General features: G+C 36.5%; 1 protein-coding gene across 5 annotated transcripts; it reads left to right on the top strand.

The window, feature by feature from the left end:
* Positions 96–21,143, top strand: LOC105171117 (eIF-2-alpha kinase GCN2-like). Of its 5 annotated transcripts, XR_002287783.1 has the most exons (12): positions 100–540; positions 1,000–1,092; positions 2,299–2,678; positions 3,971–4,043; positions 4,653–4,786; positions 5,959–6,030; positions 6,123–6,224; positions 6,304–6,426; positions 12,189–12,584; positions 13,826–13,951; positions 14,550–14,683; positions 20,689–21,143. XR_002287783.1 is itself a non-coding variant. In XM_020696652.1 (11 exons), exons 7-11 carry the CDS (start codon positions 6,186–6,188, stop codon positions 14,139–14,141), a joined length of 801 nt encoding a protein of 266 aa, XP_020552311.1. In that variant the 5' UTR covers positions 96–540; positions 1,000–1,092; positions 2,299–2,678; positions 3,971–4,043; positions 4,653–4,786; positions 5,959–6,030; positions 6,123–6,185; the 3' UTR covers positions 14,142–15,156. The 5 variants fall into 5 exon arrangements, 4 of the variants coding, with proteins under 4 accessions (XP_020552311.1, XP_020552312.1, XP_020552314.1 ...); XM_020696652.1 differs by lacking the exon at positions 20,689–21,143 and having other exon boundaries at positions 96–540; positions 14,025–15,156; XM_020696655.1 differs by lacking the exon at positions 20,689–21,143 and having other exon boundaries at positions 99–540; positions 14,550–15,156.

Genomic DNA, 22,101 nt, shown 5'->3' with positions numbered 1-22,101 from the left:
TGTATTTTAATTTGCAATTATGAACAAAGTTTGATTCTCAACACTCCCTCGATTTGAACATGAAAAGGCTATTTCAACTTGAAACAAAATTAGGGACTGCAAGAAAATCTTTAATACACTCTAATTGTGTGGTTGAAGATCCATGATGCGAGGAACGTCAGAGTGACACATTGGGCACTATAATATCGAGTTAGGCAGGAATACTATTATTAGAGAGTAATCAAGAATAATTTGCACTGTATGAACATTGTCCCATGAAAAAGGAGAAGCAAAGATGAAGCAGTGTTAAACCTGTGTTGGCACTATGTTGAATTTTAAATATATTGATACTGGTGAAGGGAGAAGAAGAAACAAAAAATTAGGCCATTTGGGCAGCATCAAGGAGCCACGGACCAAAGGATTAGAAAACTTCCATTTTCTCTTAATTCGTGATTGTAATAAGCACTTCATTGTGTAGGTGAATTACACATATGAAGAAATAGCAAGTGGAGGAAATCATTTCAGGATCAAATAAAAATATCACTACAGTCAATTGGACAGGTATTATTTTAGTTTTGCAGTTTCCAAAGAATTAACTTCGATTATCAACATATTAAGATGATGAGAATAAACTTGTTCATCTCTCAAGTTTTAGTTCGTGAACTTTGGGGTGCAATATGTTTGAAGATACAGTTTAAGAGATATTATTAGCAATTTTTGTTCTCAAATAGGATCCAGATTGGGACACTAGTGTCTGCTTTCAAGCTACTGATTGAGATGCCCAAACTGAAGATGTTGTGTACTGTTTTGATGAAAGATGGTGAATTAGTGTCATTAATGATGTTTCAATTAATTCATCTAAATTAATTCTCTTGTGTATAACAGAATCATTTTAATATCTATAATGTATAACAAAATTCTATAGTTTTCTTCATGTGACTTTCCAATCTGAATATTCATAGAGAAATAGGCGCTACCTTGTTATAACATTATTCAGATTAAGGTTTAATTGTATAACAGACATCGGCACATTCTTCAATGGACAGCTGAAGCTAGTTCTGGATGGGTACATGTTGAGAAGTATGGACTGTGAGACGATGCTATCTGAATATGGTTCGTCTTTTTATCAGGTTTTTTAAGGAAATATAACACCTGAGTTTCGTTAGTTGTAAAATCAATGGTTTCCCTTGAATGACAATTGCATATATCATATCTGCGGATGATTGTGTCTGGTGGCTAAAGTTTAGTGGTGGTGTTTCCCTGAATTATAATTTGGACCCGGCCAAATGCAGTAAGCATGTTGGTTTAGATCCAAAATTTGTTGAGATGTGATTCTGTGAAACTTAATTTGGGGGTTGACTAAAATGATTGCTCAGTTGCAAGCCAAGCTGAATAGCATCTTATAACTGTGACGAGGTTTCCTGATACTTTTTCCCCTCAAATGGGTCTGTGTTCAGTTTCTTCAATAATACATGATCATCAACTATTATCAACTATATCTTCCTATGAACTATCTCTCATGGTACTTGAGGGACTTTTCCGGAAAACAAACAATGTAAATTCCTGAAAGACCTGAACTCATGCTCTTGGCAAGGCGACTATGAATTCACGTCTATCTTTCGCTAATGGCATGATGCTATTCTTATGAATTCTTGACATGATAGGATAACTTTATTATGTTCTCATATGTGTTCTGTAAAATAGCTTTCAGTTTCAATGTTTTAAGCATACAAGAGTGAACTGATTAAAGTTGGAGCCTGTGAAGACTCTAAGTCCATTGTGGATGAAAATGATAATCTTATCCTTCACAGCAGCAAAGGTCATTTGGCAGAAGTAATAAGAAGGAGCTTCGTTTTTGAAAGTTAGTGGAGAAGCTGCAGCGTTACATAGAAAATGGAGATATATGGTATATAACTTCTCCACTAGCAGTGCAAAGATGAAAGTTCAAACTTGCTTATTTCTGTGAAACAACCCAGGGGGGGGGGCGTTCAAGGATAAGAATTCCACAGCTTACATGTAAATTGATACTAAATTAACAAAAATTACCATTAATGCTGCAGTCAAGGACTACACTCTTGAGTTCCACTAGTATTAAAACTTCTGTTCAAGTTTATTTTACTTCCACTGTCAGGTAATCTTTGACGTAAGTTTAACCCTAATATGACTCTTGACTGGATCAATGATCAGAAAACTCACTTTGAATAGCTTAGTGGTAGCACAGGCATACTGCTTGCCAAATTTCACATTAATAGAACAAGAACTACTTCATCAAACTAGAATCAAAAGATTACTCATATATCTAAATGGTTTCCTGTTTAGGTTGTATGCCATGATACTAATAAGAGTAACCAGCTCGCTCAGAAGGATGCTACTACCTCAAGTGGCAAGATCTGTTTCTCTGGAGGACATTTTGTCTATGGTCATTTAGATCTTTTCAGTGGTTCTGGGGAGTTGGGGCAGTGGATCCTGGGAATGGAAGAGAACAGAAAGATTGTTCCTTCTCAGATATTTGACAGTTTGAAAACTGAAAATGTCACTTTGCAATATCAAATGGACAAGCATATGAAACCGTCAGTGGTGGAAAGTGATTTGGCCCTTCATTAAGATTAGGACCGCTTGAAGAAGAGAGTGAAGATGAAACAAAAAGTGACTCAAGGAATGGTGAGTCAGTTGGAAATGGTACTGTTGGCTATGCAAAGGTAATGTTGGTTTTGCCTTTTTCCTGAAGTAATATGCATCTTCAGTAGAACTTGCCTGTTAAGGGATGAGTGAGTTAGTTAATGTTCAACCCAGCTCAAAGGCTTGTTTTTTCTCCTTTCCTTTCTATCATTTCTTTTATCTGTTTTCCTGGGGATGTGGCGTTGGTATTAGTAAAGACCATACTGCCATTAAATTTGGTGTACTGTATCACCTGAAGTTACGAGAGTACTAACACCCAGATTGTAAGGTATAATGTCTACAGAAAAAGTAAAATGCAAACCGTACCTCGCATCGCATATAGAACTAAATCATTACAAGCTAATCCAGTGAAGGAGATTGTAAGAATGTTGTTGCTTATAGAATATAAGCTGGATATGGTTGAAAGCCATCAAATAGCTCGAGCAGGAATTAGATTGAACCTGATTTGTATAATGCTGATTTTGTGCTCTGTGATGAAGTCAATGTTCATGGAAAAAGACATGCATGATATCCAACTTTCTTAGAGGAAATTCTGAAAATAGAGGTATGACCTTGAGAATTCCAAATTGATTAGACAAACTCTTATAACTGGAACCTTGTTAGGTTCTCCGGTTAAAAATATGTTGTCTCTGTGGCTGTGGTGTGTCACCAAGCTGGATATAATTGAGGGTTGGTCATGATGCAAGGTGCTAGCATTGTCATCTCTTGCCATGATGAATTGGTGATATTAGGCCTAAAATAAGTCTAAGGCCTATGTCATTGAATTGGTAAACCATGTCACTTCTTCATGCATATTTGTACTTGTGTCTTCATAGCCGGTGCATGTAAACTAGTACATGAGCTGAAACTGTAAACTAGTACTTACGTTTAAGGCCTATTAGGCTTATTATGATTTTGAACACATAGTCAATACATGAGGTCACACAAACGGTACGGTTGGAACTTCACCATGTTTGACAGCTGTTTCTCTTCCCATGGATGCATAAATTTATTTACTGGAAACTCTTGAAATGCAAAACCGTATTTTGTGGTATGCCAAGATGTTTCTCCAGCTTATGTTATTAACCTTTGTTTATATGTGCTAGAATCTTCGTAACTGATATCCCTTGCATAAAAGATCCCATATCCAAAGAGACATACTATTCTATCTTTTCACCTCCCTCTCCTTTTAGCTTTAAGTTGGTCTATGTTGCTTCTGAGTTTTGATAATTGTAATGCTTTTCTTCTCCGGGGTACGTACGATTTTCATCCTTTTACAGGATATTTTTGTGGAAGGAAATTTAACAGAAACTGATTTTGGTGATTTGGATAGTGATTTAGAGTCCTCATCCTCTGACTCTGCTGCTTACGGTCAACCACAGACTGTGAAGAGAGATTTACTCCTGGTGAATTTTCCATCTCGTTGCGCTTCTTACTTTTAACTCTTCATATTTAGACTAAGAAATTCTCTTCCCTTAGGCCCACTTACTTCGTCTTACTTGTGCTGCTAAAGGACCGCTTGGTGATGCTTTGCCCCAAATAACATCAGAGCTCCTCAATCTGGGGATATCTATTTGTCATGGTTTATTTAGTTAAAGTCTTTATTTTCTTTGGGGATATGTGTTATGTACCTGGCTCTAAATTTACTCCTCAGATTCTTTCCGAAGGTGTGCGGGATATGGCTATGAAACCATCATCATCCTTTGACAAGACATTTCGTCGTGTATTCAGGAAACATATTGTTAGTCAACTGTGCATTTCTTTGTCTCAAATGTGGATGTCCATTTAATTAATAATGTAATACAACTAGGATTCAACTATATGTTCCTTTGCCAGACTGGTGTTCTTTAGTTATGAATTTATTATTTAATAGATCTGAAAAATACCTTTTCCTACAGAGATGTGCATGAGACTACTCCCTTGTTCTCCTATAGTTGTTGAAGGATGTTACCAACTGCAAACCTGTAACGAAACTGAAAACATTTCTTTGCATTGTTCATAATCTCCTATTGCAGATAAATCCACACGCAAGGCACTTGATGAGTTGGCGGAGCTTTTCAACTTAAGAGTTTGGAAGATTGATAGACATGTCTTTCTTGATGCACTTATGCCACCAACTGAATTTTATCACAGGAACTTGTATTTCCAGGTATCAGAACCAAGTTCTCATGCTAACATATTCCTTCAGATGTGGACTTGTTAATGAACTCAAACACCTGTGCAGATGACAGGAAATATTACGATTATCTGTCATTCGTATTGCAGCTAAAATGTGTGGATTATTTTCTGTCAATAATCCAGATCTCTTTTAGTTCTTTGTACAGGATCTTAAGCCTCAGATGCCCTCTATTGGAAGCAACTTATGCTTCCTCCACCATAACAATATGCATCCCTAATGCTTCACAACAAACCAGAGTTAGCATAATGCTCTGAAATTATGATTGCTAACAGGATCTCAAGGTTTCAAAACAAAATTTTAATCTTAATACTATATAATGAATCCATGTCTACCTCTCTCAACCGGAAACAAGCTACCCTCAATATCCAAAGAATGGGTTGCATGACCTTGCTTTAGTAAGACAACCATATCAGAAGCCGATCATGTGCTTCTGTGCATATAGACAATCAGATTCAGACAAATATCAAGTATATCTAAAGGATTCAGTGTACCATTCTCATGCATGCAGAATGATTCAAGATTACTCCAACAGGTTATAGCTTCGCTAATCTAGTTTCATCCTATGTCTCCATTTCCTTTTCCCTAGATTGTTAGCTGCTCTGTAGATATTTTCCTACTTTATTTCTTTCCAAGTATGGCTGAAATCTTTGACACCCCGATATTTCTCCACTTTGCGAATGGGATGAACACCAAGGATATCCTTCCTTAGCTAATCTTCGACTAAGATTACCAGTTTCTAGGTCTGTTTCATATTCACAGTCCACCATTAGATAGCACTGTCGTTGTTGACTGAAATAAAATATGCAACAGTTCCAATTAAAAGTATAGGGAAGTATGGAAAGTCTGCAAGTATCAAGTTCAGAAATGGTATGGTATGTGCCTTGCAATAGCTAAGAAGATACTTTATTTGTTTCGAGGGAAGATGTAAGGTTATGACAGCATAAACCATTGAGTGATGATGGCTTCGGCACATTGATGGCCTATTTATGTAAGTTTTGCTGGATTTCTGGTGGTAAAACAAGGTTAACACATAGGTTGTCTGTATCAGAAGAATCTCTAATCTTTTTTCTTCTCATCTAACATAAGTCATTACACGTTTATAGTAGTAGCTAATGTGCTTGTGATTATATTTCTCTTTGCAGAAATCAAGTCCTCCTGGTGCAGTTGGGACTAGTATTGCTCTGAGACTATTTTGTTACATTCTTCTGTTGATGGTAAATCCTGTTGATCTGGAGACATTATTTGCCAGGATGTGTTCATGCGCTGCATCTGCTAAATTCATGTAATTATGTTGTAACATCAACAGAAATGACATTGGCATTAATGTGCTTGTCTGTTCAAGGGAGGTGGTGGCTTATTAGTCGAGCGCATGGAACTAGTGGCTGAACCGTGGGAGGAGAATATTAAGGTCAGTAACTTGATCTGCTTCAAGACTGTTATGTGATATCTGTAGCTCAATCCAGACTTACTGGAAGCAATACATGCAGGCAGAATTTGTCCCCTTGCATGATCCAAGCCTCACTGAACAATATGAATGTGCAAGCGAGCATGATATCAAATGTCTTATTGTCATCACTGACTCTGGTGTTTCACAGAAAAGTTCAGTAAAGGTTGGACTTCTCTTCTGATTGGTTCTACAAGTTTAAAGCTAGGCATAGTATTCTGTAACAAGTTTAAGGGAAACCTGAAGCTGCATTCAAAACGAACAAATAAGAGATGATTATCAAGGCGTGAAAAGTGGTAAGTTAAGACATATCCTACACTCTTGAAGCGTCAAGTATAGGAGATGTGATCGTATACCTCTTGGGCTATTCGTTTCCTATGATTAGGAAGTCTTATTACCTTGCTGGAAATGTCTTCACAATTTAGCGAAACATCTGTCCTATCTGTTACGTTCTTTTTACCTTAATTACTACTGCTGCAGGTGTTATCAGCCCTATTAAGTCAATGAAACTTGGCTACCTCTTTTCAAGAGACCTGCCATAGAAATATTTTGCGTGAAAATGATGGTCTTTGACTTGTCAAATGGCATGCCATAGGCTGCTAGGTGTCTAAATCTGTCACCACAATATCTTGCATGATATGCATGTCTACTACTCTGAATGATCCTCCAAGTACAGATGAATTAAGTGACGTTGAACACACACCATCCAAGCTTATATGTATTTTTATCGAGCTTCAACAATTATGTTTGAGCTAATTTATTATTAATTCAATCGAGTTGAGACATATTTATTCAATTTGAGTAGTAGTAGTAGTAGTTTGAACTTTTATACTTCATTAGCTTTTTTCTAACGGAGTCAAGCTCAAGCTGAGATTCAAATCTTGAAGAACAAAAATACATGTTCAAACTTGACTCATGGCGAGCTTTAAAGAGCTTTTAGCATCAACCTATCTCAAGTATTGGTTGGTTGGTTTGTTCGTCTATCAAACTTACCTTCACGATCTACTAGTTTTGTGGTTGCTCTAGGGCAACCTTTTGCATGATATGCATCTCTAACGCCTGATGGTAAGATATGGGTTGTAGAAGTTACGAAAGGGAAGGTTGTGTACATCTCAAAGTATGAGAGATATCAGACCATTAAGGATCGATGAAGTCTTGGGTATAGTTGCACTCGCATCCTCCACTTTGATTTGGTTTTAACTGTAAGCACACTAGAGTCACTCAAATAATTAGCATGCAATAGCTCAGTATGTTTATATGAAAATTGGTTGATATGGATTGGATGATACACTCAGCATCAATTTTACTATGACATAGGGAAAATGTGGACATTATATGTTGAATTATAAAAAGTAACTAAATTACTCAATTCAACTGAGTAACTCATCTTCCTATAGTGCTTATAAAGGAAGTCCAATAAATTTATTATCCTGACTAAGGTTTTCATCAGGCTACTGATAAGTTTCAATACCATCATTGGTAATTATGGGAAACCAGGGTATAAATGTTATTAAGTCCTGTTCAATTCTAGTGCATTTAAAATTCTTAAATGACTTTCTTAACCATTCATATACCTCTAGATTTTGAGTGGTTAATGCAATTCCCTTTTTTTTTTGTCCCTTTCTGAAGTTGGGTACAAAAGTGGTCAGTTAAATGTTTGGTTTGACGATTTTGAGTAAGTTTATGTTGTCCGTGAGGAAGTTATGTTAGGAATTGGTATGGTTACCCAAGTTTGATCAACATCTACAGCTTCTGTTTCATATTTCTCCCAATTCCACAATGTTGGTTCATCAAATTTGATGCCATGTCACTTCTAACTATTAGTCATTGTTTTTTGGTTTTCAAATTTACAACTCTATAGCCTTTGGAGGTAAAGCTAAAACCTATCCAAATGATCAATCACTAAAGTGTTTGAGATACAATGGTTGTCAATAGTTGCTCACATCCCAACGGCTCTCATTTTGAATTAAGAAATATCCAACAGTCATAACAATCAGAGCAAACAAATAACAAATAAGGGTATAACGAACATTTAACAAAACTATTAATGGCATTACGTTAGATGTCAATAGGGGAGCCGTGCTGATTTAAATACAACACAAGGGGGCCCTTTAGGCTATTTTGTTAACGAGAGGTTTCTGCAACTTCGCAAAATCATAGGGGAGTTTTATGCATTTTACCCTAATTATTTTGAGAATACAAAGAGTAATCCTTCTCTAGCATTTCTCCCATACTTAATAAAACTTTACTAATTTCAGGCACAAATAACACATCTGAAGTTGATAATGTTGGAGTTTCAACAGCATTATCTCCTTTGCCTTTGACATCAATCAAGTCTTAGTTCCCAATCTTTACTTCTGACTTACATGATCAATCCAACTCCCTGAAATCACTCAGTTCAGGTTTCATTTGGTTTGTACTGTCACCGTCTGTAAGCCAAGTTTTCCTACAACTGCTTGTCACATGATTTGTGGCAACAAATAGCTGAAGTCGTGTTGTTGCTGATTCTCAACCATTTGCCCTTGTTGTCATTGCAGATCATGTTTATATTTGCATACCTTTTCCTCATGTCCAATTTGCTTGCATGATCTGCATTTTCACATCTGGCCTAAACTAGCTATCTCTTCCTTTTGCAACGAGGACAAGAAGATATCTCCTTTAGCCTCCATTTTAACTTCCATGGCCATCATAGTTTTTCTTATCTTTCTTCTCATTAGCTTGATTATTCTCTCCCCCTTGAAGAGCTTTTGCTTTTTAAGGATAGACTCTTCATTTGTATTTTTTGTCTCATTGATCTCTTTTTTCTTCAGTTTGACAAGCATGAACAAGCTCACCAAGGAAATTTTGATTAAATCCTCTGAGTTTTCGAGAGAAGAAATGTTAGACTCAAATTACTGGAACTCTATCAATAACCCTTCGGTCTGTTAAATCCTCAGCAGGATGCCGGTTTTTTATCAAAATGAGTGCCATGAGCCTGTCCTCATACTTATCTTTAATTGTGAAAACTTCAAATTTCCTCTTTGAATTCAGACTCTGCATTTGCCTACTTCTTCACTTTCCAAATGCATTTCCTTGAGTTTGTCCCAAGGCTATTTTGATGTTTCTCAAGCCATAATTCTTGTGAAAATCGATTTTGAGACAGCAGCATGAATGAATGATAAAGCTGACGAGCTTTAGCTTCGTCTTCTTTATGGGCTCTGATTTGTCCAGGGTTCGATTATTTCCCAAAGGTGTTATTTCCCTTTCATCTTCAACCCATTCTCATAAACCAAGACCTCTCAGATGAGCTTTCATCTCGACTTCACATACTTGATAATTTTAACCATTGAAAACTGGAGGTGAAAGAGTTAACATATTTTTAGAAGTATGAGGATTTAAAGTTTGAGTTTTGTGGATCGTCAGAGAGAAAGCTTTGCTGGTATTCATTCGTCATCTTTATGTTTCTACCACAGGCCCTTTAAGATCATTAACGCTCTGATACCATGTAAAAATATTTTGTTTTGGCATGTGAAATTTTGAGTATCAGAAACATAGCAAAGGAAGGAATGGAATTGGTTTTTTCAGTGCACATACCCAGCTTTCATTCATTGATATGCTTTGCTGGAATAGAACAACACATGCTTGCTGACTCACAAAGCAGATTCCTAACTATCATATCTTCAAACCACTAAGAAAAAGTATCCACTTAATCATCATTATATGAGGTAACAAAATTATTAAGCACTGATGCATATGTTTCATGTATTTGCAGTCTCTGAATATGAGTTGACTGCTGCTACTTGTTTGGTAGACATTGTGAATGCTGTGGCACACAAATGGAACATCCGGTAGTCGGCTTTACTGGAAAATAAGTTCAGGCCAGTTTCTACGAGCATGTTAGTATAAGTTCTGGCTAGTTTGCATGGATGTTACCACTGCACACATATCCATCACACTTGTCCTCAATCTGGCAGTCTATGGATGCCGTTTACATAGATTGAATCATCTGCCACTTTCTATGTTGTTCCCATGGATGAGGAATTTGTGATATTGCATGGCATAGGTACATTTTCAACTGGCTGATGAGAGCATGGTTGCTTCCTTCTAGTATTCTGTTGAGCTGTGTTTGGGCCTGAGTATGGTGAGAAGGGGAAAAGAATAAGAAAGGTTGAGAAATGAAGCACGTTAGATGGTATATCTGTTAGAATTTTGCTTACCAAAATTGTTCTAATAGAATTTCTCCAAAGTTTCAATACTTATTTTTCCAAGTCTTATAATTATGCTTATGAACATTTGGCATATCAAGTTCGGGCCTTCTTTACATTTTGCATGGTTCAACTGATCTAAAAACTTAAGCTATTTGAAAGAATGCGTGGGGGTGAGATTCAAACACAGGACCTCTAGTTTTGCCTGGCTTGACCCATGCCATCTAAAATCTTGAACAATTATAAAGGACAATCATTTTAATATCTATAATGTATAACAGAATTCTATAGTTTTCTTCATGTGACTTTCCAATCTGAATATTCTTAGAGAAATAGGCGCTACCTTGTTATAACATTATTCAGATTAAGGTTTAATTGTATAACAGACATCGGCACATTCTTCAATGGACAGCTGAAGTTAGTTCTGGATGGGTACATGTTGAGAAGTATGGACTGTGAGACGATGCTATCTGAATATGGTTTGTCTTTTTATCAGGTTTTTTAAGGAAAGATAACACCTGAGTTTCCTTAGTTGTAAAATCAATGGTTTCCCTTGAATGACAATTGCATATATCATATCTGCGGATGATTGTGTCTGGTGGCTAAATGCAGTAAGCTTGTGGGTTGATTTAATAGGAAGGGGAATCTGAAAGGAGTTCTAAGTCTAGTGTCTTTATTTTAATTATATGAGTTGCAGCACCGTCCACTCTTGTTGGTTTAGATCCAAAATTTGTTGAGATGTGATTCTGTGAAACTTAATTTGGGGGTTGACTAAAATGATTGCTCAGTTGCAAGCCAAGCTGAATAGCATCTTATAACTCTGACGAGGTTTCCTGATACTTTTTCCCCTCAAATGGGTCTGCGTTCAGTTTCTTCATCAGATAAAAACAATTATACATGATCATCAACTATTATCAACTATATTTTCCTATGAACTATCTGTCATGGTACTTGAGGAACTTTTCCAGAAAACAAACAATGTAAATTCCTGAAAGACCTGAACTCATGCTCTTGGCAAGGCGACTATGAATTCACGTCTATCTTTCGCTAATGGCATGATGCTATTCTTGTGAATTCTTGACATGATAGGATAACTTTATTATGTTCTCATACGTGTTCTGCAAAATAGCTTTCGGTTTCAATGTTTTAAGCATACAAGAGTGAACTGATTAAAGTTGGAGGCTGTGAAGACTCTAAGTCCATTGTGGATGAAAATGATAATCTTATCCTTCACAGCAGCAAAGGTCATTTGGCAGAAGTAATAAGAAGGAGCTTCGTTTTTGAAAGTTAGTGGAGAAGCTGCAGCATTACATAGAAAATGGAGATATATGGTATATAACTTCTCCACTAGCAGTGTAAAGATGAAAGTCCAAACTTGCTTATTTCTGTGAAACAACCCCGGGGGGGGGGGTTCAAGGATAAGAATTCCACAGCTTACATGTAAATTGATACTAAATTAACAAAAATTACCATTAATGCTGTAGTCAAGGACTACACTCTTGAGTTCCACTAGTATTAAAACTACTGTTCGAGTTTATTTTACTTCCAGTGTTAGGTAACCTTTGACGTAAGTTTAACCCTAATATGACTCTTGACTGGATCAATGATTGGAAAACTCACTGTTGAATAGCTTAGTGGTAGCACAGACATACTGCTTGCCAAATTTCACATTAATAGATCAAGAACTACTTCATCAAACTAGAATCAAAAGATTACTCATATCTCTAAATGGTTTCCTGTTTAGGTTGTATGCCATGATACTGATAAGAGTAACCAGCTCGCTCAGAAGGATGCTACTACCTCAAGTGGCAAGATCTGTTTCTCTGGAGGACATTTTGTCTATGGTCATTTAGATCTTTTCAGTGGTTCTGGGGAGTTGGGGCAGTGGATCCTGGGAATGGAAGAGAACAGCAAGATTGTTCCTTCTCAGATATTTGACAGTTTGAAAACTGAAAATGTCACTTTGCAATATCAAATGGACAAGCATATGAAACCGTCAGTGGTGGAAAGTGATAAGGCAGGGCATGCATATGGCCCTTCATTAAGATTAGGACCGCTTGAAGAAGAGAGTGAAGATGAAACAAAAAGTGACTCAAGGAATGGTGAATCAGTTGGAAATGGTACTGTTGGCTATGCAAAGGTAATGTTGGTTTTGCCTTTTTCCTGAAGTAATATGCAATCTTCAGTAGAACTTGCCTGTTAAGGGATGAGTGAGTTAGTTAATGTTCGACCCAGGTCAAAGGCTTGTTTTTTCTCCTTTCTTTTCTATCATTTCTTTTATCTGTTTTCCTGGGGATGTGGCGTTGGTATTAGTAAAGACCATACTGCCATTAAATTTGGTGTACTGTATCACCTGAAGTTACGAGAGTATTAACACCCAGATTGTAAGGTATAATGTCTACAGAAAAAGTAAAATGCAAACCGTACCTTGCATCGCATATAGAACTAAATCATAACAAGCTAATCCAGTGAAAGAGATTGTAAGAATGTTGTTGCTTATAGAATATAAGCTGGATATGGTTGAAAGCCATCAAATAGCTCGAGCAGGAATTAGATTGAACCTGATTTGTATAATGCTGATTTTGTGCTCTGTGGTGAAGTCAATGTTCATGGAAAAAGACATGCATGATATCCAACTTTCTTAGAGGAAATTCTGAAAATAGAGGTATGACCTTGAGAATTCCAAATTGATTAGACAAACTCTTATAACTGGAACCTTGTTAGGTTCTCTGGTTAAAAATATGTTGTCTCTGTGGCTGTGGTGTGTCACCAAGCTGGATATAATTGAAGGTTGGTCATGATGCAAGGTGCTAGCGTTGTCATCTCTTGCCATGATGAATTGGTGATATTAGGCCTAAAATAAGTCTAAGGCCTATGTCATTGAACTGGTAAACCATGTCACTTCTTCATGCATATTTGTACTTGTGTCTTCATAGACGGTGCATGTAAACTAGTACATGAGCTGAAACTGTAAACTAGTACTTACGTTTAAGGCCTATTAGGCTTATTATAATTTTGAACACATAGTCAATACATGAGGTCACACAAACGGTACGGTTGGAACTTCACCATGTTTGACAGCTGTTTCTCTTCCCATGGATGCATACATTTATTTACTGGAAACTCTTGAAATGCAAAACCGTATTTCGTGCTATGCCAAGATGTTTCTCCAGCTTATGTTATTAAACTTTGTTTATATGTGCTAGAATCTTCGTAACTGATATCCCTTGCATAAAAGATCCCATATCCAAAGAGACATACTACTCTATCTTTTCACCTCCCTCTCCTTTTAGCTTTAAGTTGGTCTATGTTGCTTCTGAGTTTTGATAATTGTAATGCTTTTCTTCTCCGGGGTACGTGAGATTTTCATCCTTTTTACAGGATATTTTTGTGGAAGGAAATTTAACAGAAACTGATTTTGGTGATTTGGATAGTGATTCAGAGTCCTCATCCTCTGACTCTGCTACTTACGATCAACCACAGACTGTGAAGAGAGATTTACTCCTGGTGAATTTTCCATCTCGTTGTGCTTCTTACTTTTAATTCTTCATATTTAGACTAAGAAATTCTCTTCCCTTAGGCCCACTTGCTTCGTCTTACTTGTGCTGCTAAAGGACCGCTTGGTGATGCTTTGCCCCAAATAACATCAGAGCTCCTCAATCTGGGGATATCTATTTGTCATGTTTTATTTAGTTAAAGTCTTTATTTTCTTTGGGGATATGTGTTATGTACCTGGCTCTAAATTTACTCCTCAGATTCTTTCCGAAGGTGTGCGGGATATGGCTATGAAACCATCATCATCCTTTGACAAGACATTTCAGGAAACATATTGTTAGTCAACTGTGCATTTTTTTGTCTCAAATGTGGATGTCCATTTAATTAATAATGTAATACAACTAGGATTCAACTATATGTTCCTTTGCCAGACTGGTGTTCTTTAGTTATGAATTTATTATTTAATAGATCTGAAAAATACCTTTTCCTACAGAGATGTGCATGAGACTACTCCCTTGTTCTCCTATAGTTGTTGAAGGATGTTACCAACTGCAAACCTGTAACGAAACTGAAAACATTTCTTTGCATTGTTCATAATCTCCTATTGCAGATAAATCCACACGCAAGGCACTTGATGAGTTGGCGGAGCTTTTCAACTTAAGAGTTTGGAAGATTGATAGACATGTCTTTCTTGATGCACTTATGCCACCAACTGAATTTTATCACAGGAACTTGTATTTCCAGGTATCAGAACCAAGTTCTCATGCTAACATATTCCTTCAGATGTGGACTTGTTAATGAACTCAAACACCTGTGCAGATGACAGGAAATATTACGATTATCTGTCATTCGTATTGCAGCTAAAATGTGTGGATTATTTTCTGTCAATAATCCAGATATCTTTTAGTTCTTTGTACAGGATCTTAAGCCTCAGATGCCCTCTATTGGAAGCAACTTATGCTTCCTCCACCATAACAATGTGCATCCCTAATGCTTCACATCAAACCAGAGTTTGCATAATGCTCTGAAATTATGATCGCTAACAGGATCTCAAGGTTTCAAAACAAAATTTTAATCTTAATATTATATAATGAATCCATGTCTACCTCTCTCAACCGGAAACAAGCTACCCTCAATATCCAAAGAATGGGTTGCATGACCTTGCTTTAGTAAGACAACCATTTCAGAAGCCGATCATGTGCTTCTGTGCATATAGACAATCAGATTCAGACAAATATCAAGTATATCAAAAGGATTCAGTGTACCATTCTCATGCATGCAGAATGATTCAAGATTACTCCAACAGGTTATAGCTTCGCTAATCTAGTTTCATTCTATGTCTCCATTTCCTTTTCCTAGATGTTAGCTGCTCTGTAGATATTTTCCTACTTTATTTCTTTCCAAGTATGGCTGAAATCTTTGACACCCTGATATTTCTCCACTTTGCGAATGGGATGAACACCAAGGATATCCTTCCTTAGCTAATCTTTGACTAAGATTACCAGTTTCTAGGTCTGTTTCATATTCACAGTCCACTATTAGATAGCACTGTCGTTGTTGACTGAAATAAAATATGCAACAGTTCCAATTAAAAGCATGGAAAGTCTGCAAGTATCAAGTTCAGAAATGGTCTGGTGTGTTAAATATACGTATAAGAAACCCATATTTATAAGAATTCCTTCTTAAGTGTTTGAAAGTGTCTCAGATTCATCATCATATAAAATAGTGGTGAAGTGCCAAAATGCCTTCAAAGCTAACGAATAAGAATATATGTTGATTGCTTGTATCTAACCCTTTTCTCTGTCAACAGTATTACTTTCCATTTTAGTCTCTAGCAAGAAAATCCTTTATTGCAAATGAATAATAAGGTTAATTTCATTTTGGTGCAAATCAACATCTGGGATATCTTTCCTCGTAGGCGAGCTCTTTCAACCCTATAATATTTCCCTTCGTAATATGTGGGGATGTTCTGCTACTTCATCTTCGGAAACTTTTTAAGTCATTAGAGGAAATAGGTTCCTATATGTATCATTTTCTGAAGAGGTCAGGTATACATTTCATAGACCTAATCCATGATTGCTTGACTAATCCATATCCGGCTGCAAGGAGCAACTTTTTGCATCAATGTCAATACTTATATGGTATATAAGTTGTTCGTACCTTTCCTTCATTTGTCCTTGGGATAGTCAACCATTCTGCATATATTTATTATTTGGTGAGATATTATATACATACTTGGTGAATTAGAAATCAATTTTCACTAAAAGTTTCCTAAATGACTGACAACTTTGGGAGAGTTTCATAATAAGAAAAAGATAAAGAATATAATAAATAGGCCTGTACATAGAACAGGATTTGCAGCTGGAGTATGTGGTGACTCTCTTGTAAGTTTCTTTCACTTAGAAGAGAATGTTTATCAGTGACAATGTTAGGTTGGGACTAGTATTGCTCTGGAGACTATTTTGTTACATTCTTCTGTTGATAGTAAATCTTACAGGCAGTTCTTGCCTATTAAAGTCTGACATGATTTGCCAGGATGTTTTCATGCGCTGCATCTGCTAAATTCATGTAATTATGTGTAACATCAATAGAAATGACATTGGCATTAATGTGCTTGTCTGTTCAAGAGGAGGGGGTGGCTTATTAGTCGAGCGCATGGAACTAGTGGCTGAACCGTGGGAGGAGAATATTAAGGTCAGTAACTTGATCTGCTTCAAGACTGTTATGTGATATCTGTAGCTCATTCCAGACTTACTGGAAGCAATGCATACAGGCAGAATCTCATTTGGAAAACTGGCCATTGAGAGATAAAACTATTGCTTGAAGCATTCATACATGTGCAGTCGGATTTATTTGGAATCTTACATGAGAACTCAGATTTATTTGGAGTAAAGGTTATACAATATAACTGAAGATAGAACACTGACTGGACAGTGGCTGAAACTAATGAAATTTGGCTCTTAAGTGGACCTCTTCTGGGCCTATGCTAAAGAAAACACTAATATAGACCTTGAGAAGACTTTTCTATGCATTTTCATATCATCTGATAACTCCTGCATTAAGAAATTATGGCTGTCTGAAATTTTCTGGCAAAAGCACCTTCTTTTTGGCTTTTGACACTCCACTGTCTTCCAAAAGGTATCTGCTTCTTCCGCCTTAGTGTCATAAAACACACAAGCTTCTATATGATATGGTAGCTACGCATAGTATTCTGTAACATAGTTTAAGGGAAACCTGAAGCTGCATTCAAAACGAACAAATAAGAGATGATTATCAAGGCGTGAAAAGTGGTAAGTTAAGACATATCCTACACTCTTGAAGCGTCAAGTATAGGAGATGTGATCGAATACCTCTTGGGCTAATCGTTTCCTATGATTAGGAAGTCTTGTTACCTTGCTGGAAATGTCTTCACAATTTAGCGAAACATCTGTTCTATCTGTTACGTTCTTTTTACCTTAATTAGTACTGCTGCAGGTGTTATCAGCCCTATTAAGTCAATGAAACGTGGCTACCTCTTTTCAAGAGACCTGCCATAGAAATATTTTGCGTGAAAATGCTGGTCTTTGACTTGTCAAATGGCATGCCATAGGCTGCTAGGTGTCTAAATCTGTCACCACAATATCTTGCATGATATGCATGTCTACTACTTCTCTGAATGATCCTCCAAGTACAGATATATTAAGTGACGTTGAACACACACTATCCAAGCTTATATGAATTTTTATCGAGCTTCAACAATGATGTTTGAACTAATTTATTATTAATTCAGTCGAGCTGAGATATACTTATTCAATTTGAGTAGTAGTAGTAGTTTGAACTTTTATACTTGATTAGCTTTTTACTAACGGAGTCAAGCTCAAGCTGAGATTCAAATCTTGAAGAACAAAAATACATGTTCAAACTTGACTCATGGCGAGCTTTATAGAGCTTTTAGCATCAACCTATCTCAAGTATTAGTTGGTTGGTTTGTTCGTCTATCAAACTTACCTTCACGATCGCTAGTTTTGTGGTTGCTCTAGGGCAACCTTTTGCATGACATGCATCTCTAACGCTAACGCCTGATGGTAAGATATGGGTTGTAGAAGTTACGAAAGGGAAGGTTGTGTACATCTCAAAGTATGAGAGATATCAGACCATTAAGGATCGATGAAGTCTTGGGTATAGTTGCACTCGCATCCTCCACTTTGCTTTGATTTGAATTGTAAGCACACTAGAGTCACTCAAATAATTAGCATGCAATAGCTCAGTATGTTTATATGAAAATTGGTTGATATGGATTGGATGATACACTAAGCATCAATTTTACTATGACATAGGGAAAATGTGGACATTATATGTTGAATTATAAAAAATAACTAAATTACTCAATTCAACTGAGTAACTCATCTTCCTATAGTGCTTATAAAGGAAGTCCAATAAATTTATTATCCTGACTAAGGTTTTCATCAGGCTACTGATAAGTTTCAATACCATCATTGGTAATTATGGGAAACCAAGGCATAAATGTTACTAAGTCCTGTTCAATGACTTTCTTACCATTCATATACCTCTAGATTTTGAGTGGTTAATGCAATTCCTTTATTTTTTTTTTGGTCCCTTTCTGGAGTTGGGTACAAAAGTGGTCAGTTAAATGTTTGATTTGACGATTTTGAGTAAGTTTATATTGTCCGTGAGAAAGTTATGTTAGGAATTGGTATGGTTACCCAAGTTTGATCAACATCTACAGCTTCTGTTTCATGTTTCTCCCAATTCCACAATGTTGGTTCATCAAATTTGATGCCATGTCACTTCTAACTATTAGTCATTGTTTTTTGGTTTTCAAATTTACAACTCTATAGCCTTTGGAGGTAAAGCTATAACCTATCCAAATGATCAATCACTAAAGTGTTTGAGATACAATGGTTGTCAATAGTTGCTCACATCCCAACGGCTCTCATTTTGAATTAACAAATATCTAACGGTCATAACAATCAGAGGAAACAAATAACAAGTAAGGGTATAACGAACACTTAACGAAACTATTAATGGCATTACGTTAGATGTCAATAGGGGAGCCGTGCTGATTTAAATACAACACAAGGGGGGCCTTCAGGCTATTTTGTTAACGAGAGGTTTCTGCAACTTCGCAAAATCATAGGGGAGTTTTATGCATTTTACCCCAATTATTTTGAGAATACAAAGAGTAATCCTTCTCTAGCATTTCTCCCATACTTAATAAAACTTTACTAATTTCAGGCACAAATAACACATCTGAAGTTGATAATGTTGGAGTTTCAACAGCATTATCTCCTTTGCCTTTGACATCAATCAAGTCTCAGTTCCCAATCTTTACTTCTGACTTACATGACCAATCCAACTCCCTGAAATCACTCAGTTCAGGTTTCGTTTGGTTTGTACTGTCACCGTCTGTAAGCCAAGTTTTCCTACAACTGCTTGTCACATGATTTGTGGCAACAAATAGCTGAAGTCGTGTTGTTGCTGATTCTCAACCATTTGCCCTTGTTGTCATTGCAGATCATGTTTATATTTGCATACCTTTTCCTCATGTCCAATTTGCTTGCATGATCTGCATTTTTACATCTGGCCTAAACTAGCAAAATTTTGCTGAAGGGCTCTTCCTTTTGCAACGAGGACACAGAAGATATCTCCTTTTGCCTCCATTTTTTAACTTCCATGGCCATCATAGTTTTCCTTATCTTTCTTCTCATTAGCTTGATTATTCTCTCCCCCTTGAAGAGCTTTTGCTTTTTAAGGATAGACTCTTCATTTGTATTTTTGTGTCATTGATCTCTTTTTTCTTCAGCTTGACAAGCATGAACAAGCTCACCAAGGAAATTTTGATTAAATCCTCTGAGTTCTCGAGAGAAGAAATGTTAGACTCAAATTACTGGAACTCTATCAATAACCCTTCGGTCTGTTAAATCCTCAGCAGGATGCCGGTTTTTTATCAATGACCGCCATGATCCTGTCCTCGTATTCTTTGATGGACTCATTATCTTTAATTGTCAAAACTTCAAATTTCCTCTTTGAATTCAGACTCTGCATTTGCCTAGTTCTTCACTTTCCAAATGCATTTCCTTGAGTTTGTCCCAAGGCTATTTTGATGTTTCTCAAGCCATAATTCTTGTGAAAATCGATTTTGAGACAGCAGCATGAATGAATGATAAAGCTGACGAGCTTTAGCTTCGTCTTCTTTATGGTCTCTGATTTGTCCAGGGCTCGATTATTTCCCAAAGGTGTTATTTCCCTTTCATCTTCAACCCATTCTCATAAACCAAGACCTCTCAGATGAGCTTTCATCTCGACTTCACATACTTGATTATTTTAACCATTGAAAACTGGCGGTGAAAGAGTTAACATATTTTTAGAAGTATGAGGATTTAAAGTTTGAGTTTTGTGGATCGTCAGAGAGAAAGCTTTGCTGGTATTCATTCGTCATCTTTATGTTTCTACCACAGGCCCTTTAAGATCATTAACGCTTTGATACCATGTAAATACTTTGTTTTGGCATGTGAAATTTTGAGTATCAGAAACATAGCAAAGGAAGGAATGGAATTGGTTTTTTCAGTGCACATACCCAGCTTTCATTCATTGATATGCATATTAGAACAACACATGCTTGCTGACTCACAAAGCAGATTCCTAACTATCATATCTTCAAACCACTAAGAAAAAGTCTCCACTTAATCATCATTATATGAGGTAACAAAATTATTAAGCACTGATGCATATGTTTCATGTATTTGCAGTGTCTGAATATGAGTTGACTGCTGCTACTTGTTTGGTAGACATTGTGAATGCTGTGGCACACAAATGGAACATCGGGAGTCGGCTTTACTGGAAAATAAGTTCAGGCCAGTTTCTACGAGCATGTTAGTATAAGTTCTGGCTAGTTTGCATGGATGTTACCACTGCACACATATCCATCACACTTGTCTTCAATCTGGCAATCTATGGATGCCGTTTACATACTTCAATTTGATTGAATCATCTACCACTTTCAACTGGCAGATGAGAACATGATTGCTTCCTTCTAGTATTCTGTTGTGCTGTGTTTGGGCCTGATTATGGTGAGAAGAGGAAAAGAATTAGAAAGGTTGAGGAATGAAGCACGTTAGACGATATATTTGTTAGAATTTTGCTTACCAAAATTGTTCTAATAGAATTTCTCCAAAGTTTCAATACTTATTTTTCCAAGTCTTATAATTATGCTAATTGTATTCCAAACATATAAATAGTAGGGAGTCCTTTACGGAGGAGATGGAGTACCCTGGCAATTAAATCACCTTGATAATCTTGTCCACCTGCATCAACTTAAAAAATTGAAAATCTGACCTCTGATGTCAAAGCTTGCATTTCCTGGTATGTCGGAAAAGTTAACCTTGAGTGGTTGCTTTGTTTGCTGGCAAGATATGGCTGACCATTGGTTCATTGCAAAATATTGAAGTTATGAAACTCACAAGCTGCTCTTCTGAACATTGCAAATGGAACACCATTGAAGAAGGAATTTCCTCAACTGAAGAATCTGCAAATTAAGCATAAGAAATCTCTCTGCTGGGTAACAGCAAGTTGCCGGGATAAATGTATTTTTGGTTCTCGAACATAGTCATTAATGTGATTTTGGTCCTCAAACAATTTAAGGTTGCAATTGATCCTCAAACTTTAATTTTTTTGGCATTTTCGGTCCTTTCCTTAACTTTTCTGATAAACTTAATGGAAATTTTATTTAAAGTGAAAAAAAATTGCTATTTTCTCTCATTTTGCGGTATTTTTCAAATTATAATCCAATACTTCCTTTTTTTTTTTATTTTTTTCAAACTTCAAAAGAGAATAAACTGAGCATTAACCTTTTATGCACATGGACAAAGCCTCCTTGTTGGTATGCCTGTGTGAGCCATCGCAAGAAAGTGAAGACTGTGATCTTGTGTACAAGCAAGCACTGTATAAGTGTCACAACTATTCAATAACCAAAACAGAAAACAAGGGATGTAAAAGCATGAGACGACATATATTCCCATTATTCTGGAAAGTGGAACGCATTCCAGATATGTTGAGGTGAAATTCACATGCCACTGTATGGGGGATCGTATTAATTCAGACAACTGAGGTTCTCCATGTTTGAAGCATACTCTTAAATTCTATTGCTACTCATGTATGTGGAG

Source organism: Sesamum indicum, linkage group LG9 (assembly GCF_000512975.1).
Source record: "Sesamum indicum cultivar Zhongzhi No. 13 linkage group LG9, S_indicum_v1.0, whole genome shotgun sequence".
Taxonomy (NCBI): domain Eukaryota; kingdom Viridiplantae; phylum Streptophyta; class Magnoliopsida; order Lamiales; family Pedaliaceae; genus Sesamum; species Sesamum indicum.
Note: the sequence above shows the minus strand (reverse complement) of the source record. Positions and strands in the feature narration are given on the sequence as shown.

Excerpts from the sequence above, each read along its gene's own strand:
- LOC105171117 (XM_020696652.1), top strand. The coding sequence starts at position 6,186 with ATGGAACTAGTGGCTGAACCGTGGGAGGAGAATATTAAG. Across the intron at positions 6,427-12,188 it reads CACAGAAAAGTTCAGTAAAG|GTTGTATGCCATGATACTGA; the intron begins GTTGGACTTCTC and ends TTTCCTGTTTAG. Across the intron at positions 13,952-14,024 it reads TGAAGAGAGATTTACTCCTG|GCCCACTTGCTTCGTCTTAC; the intron begins GTGAATTTTCCA and ends CTCTTCCCTTAG.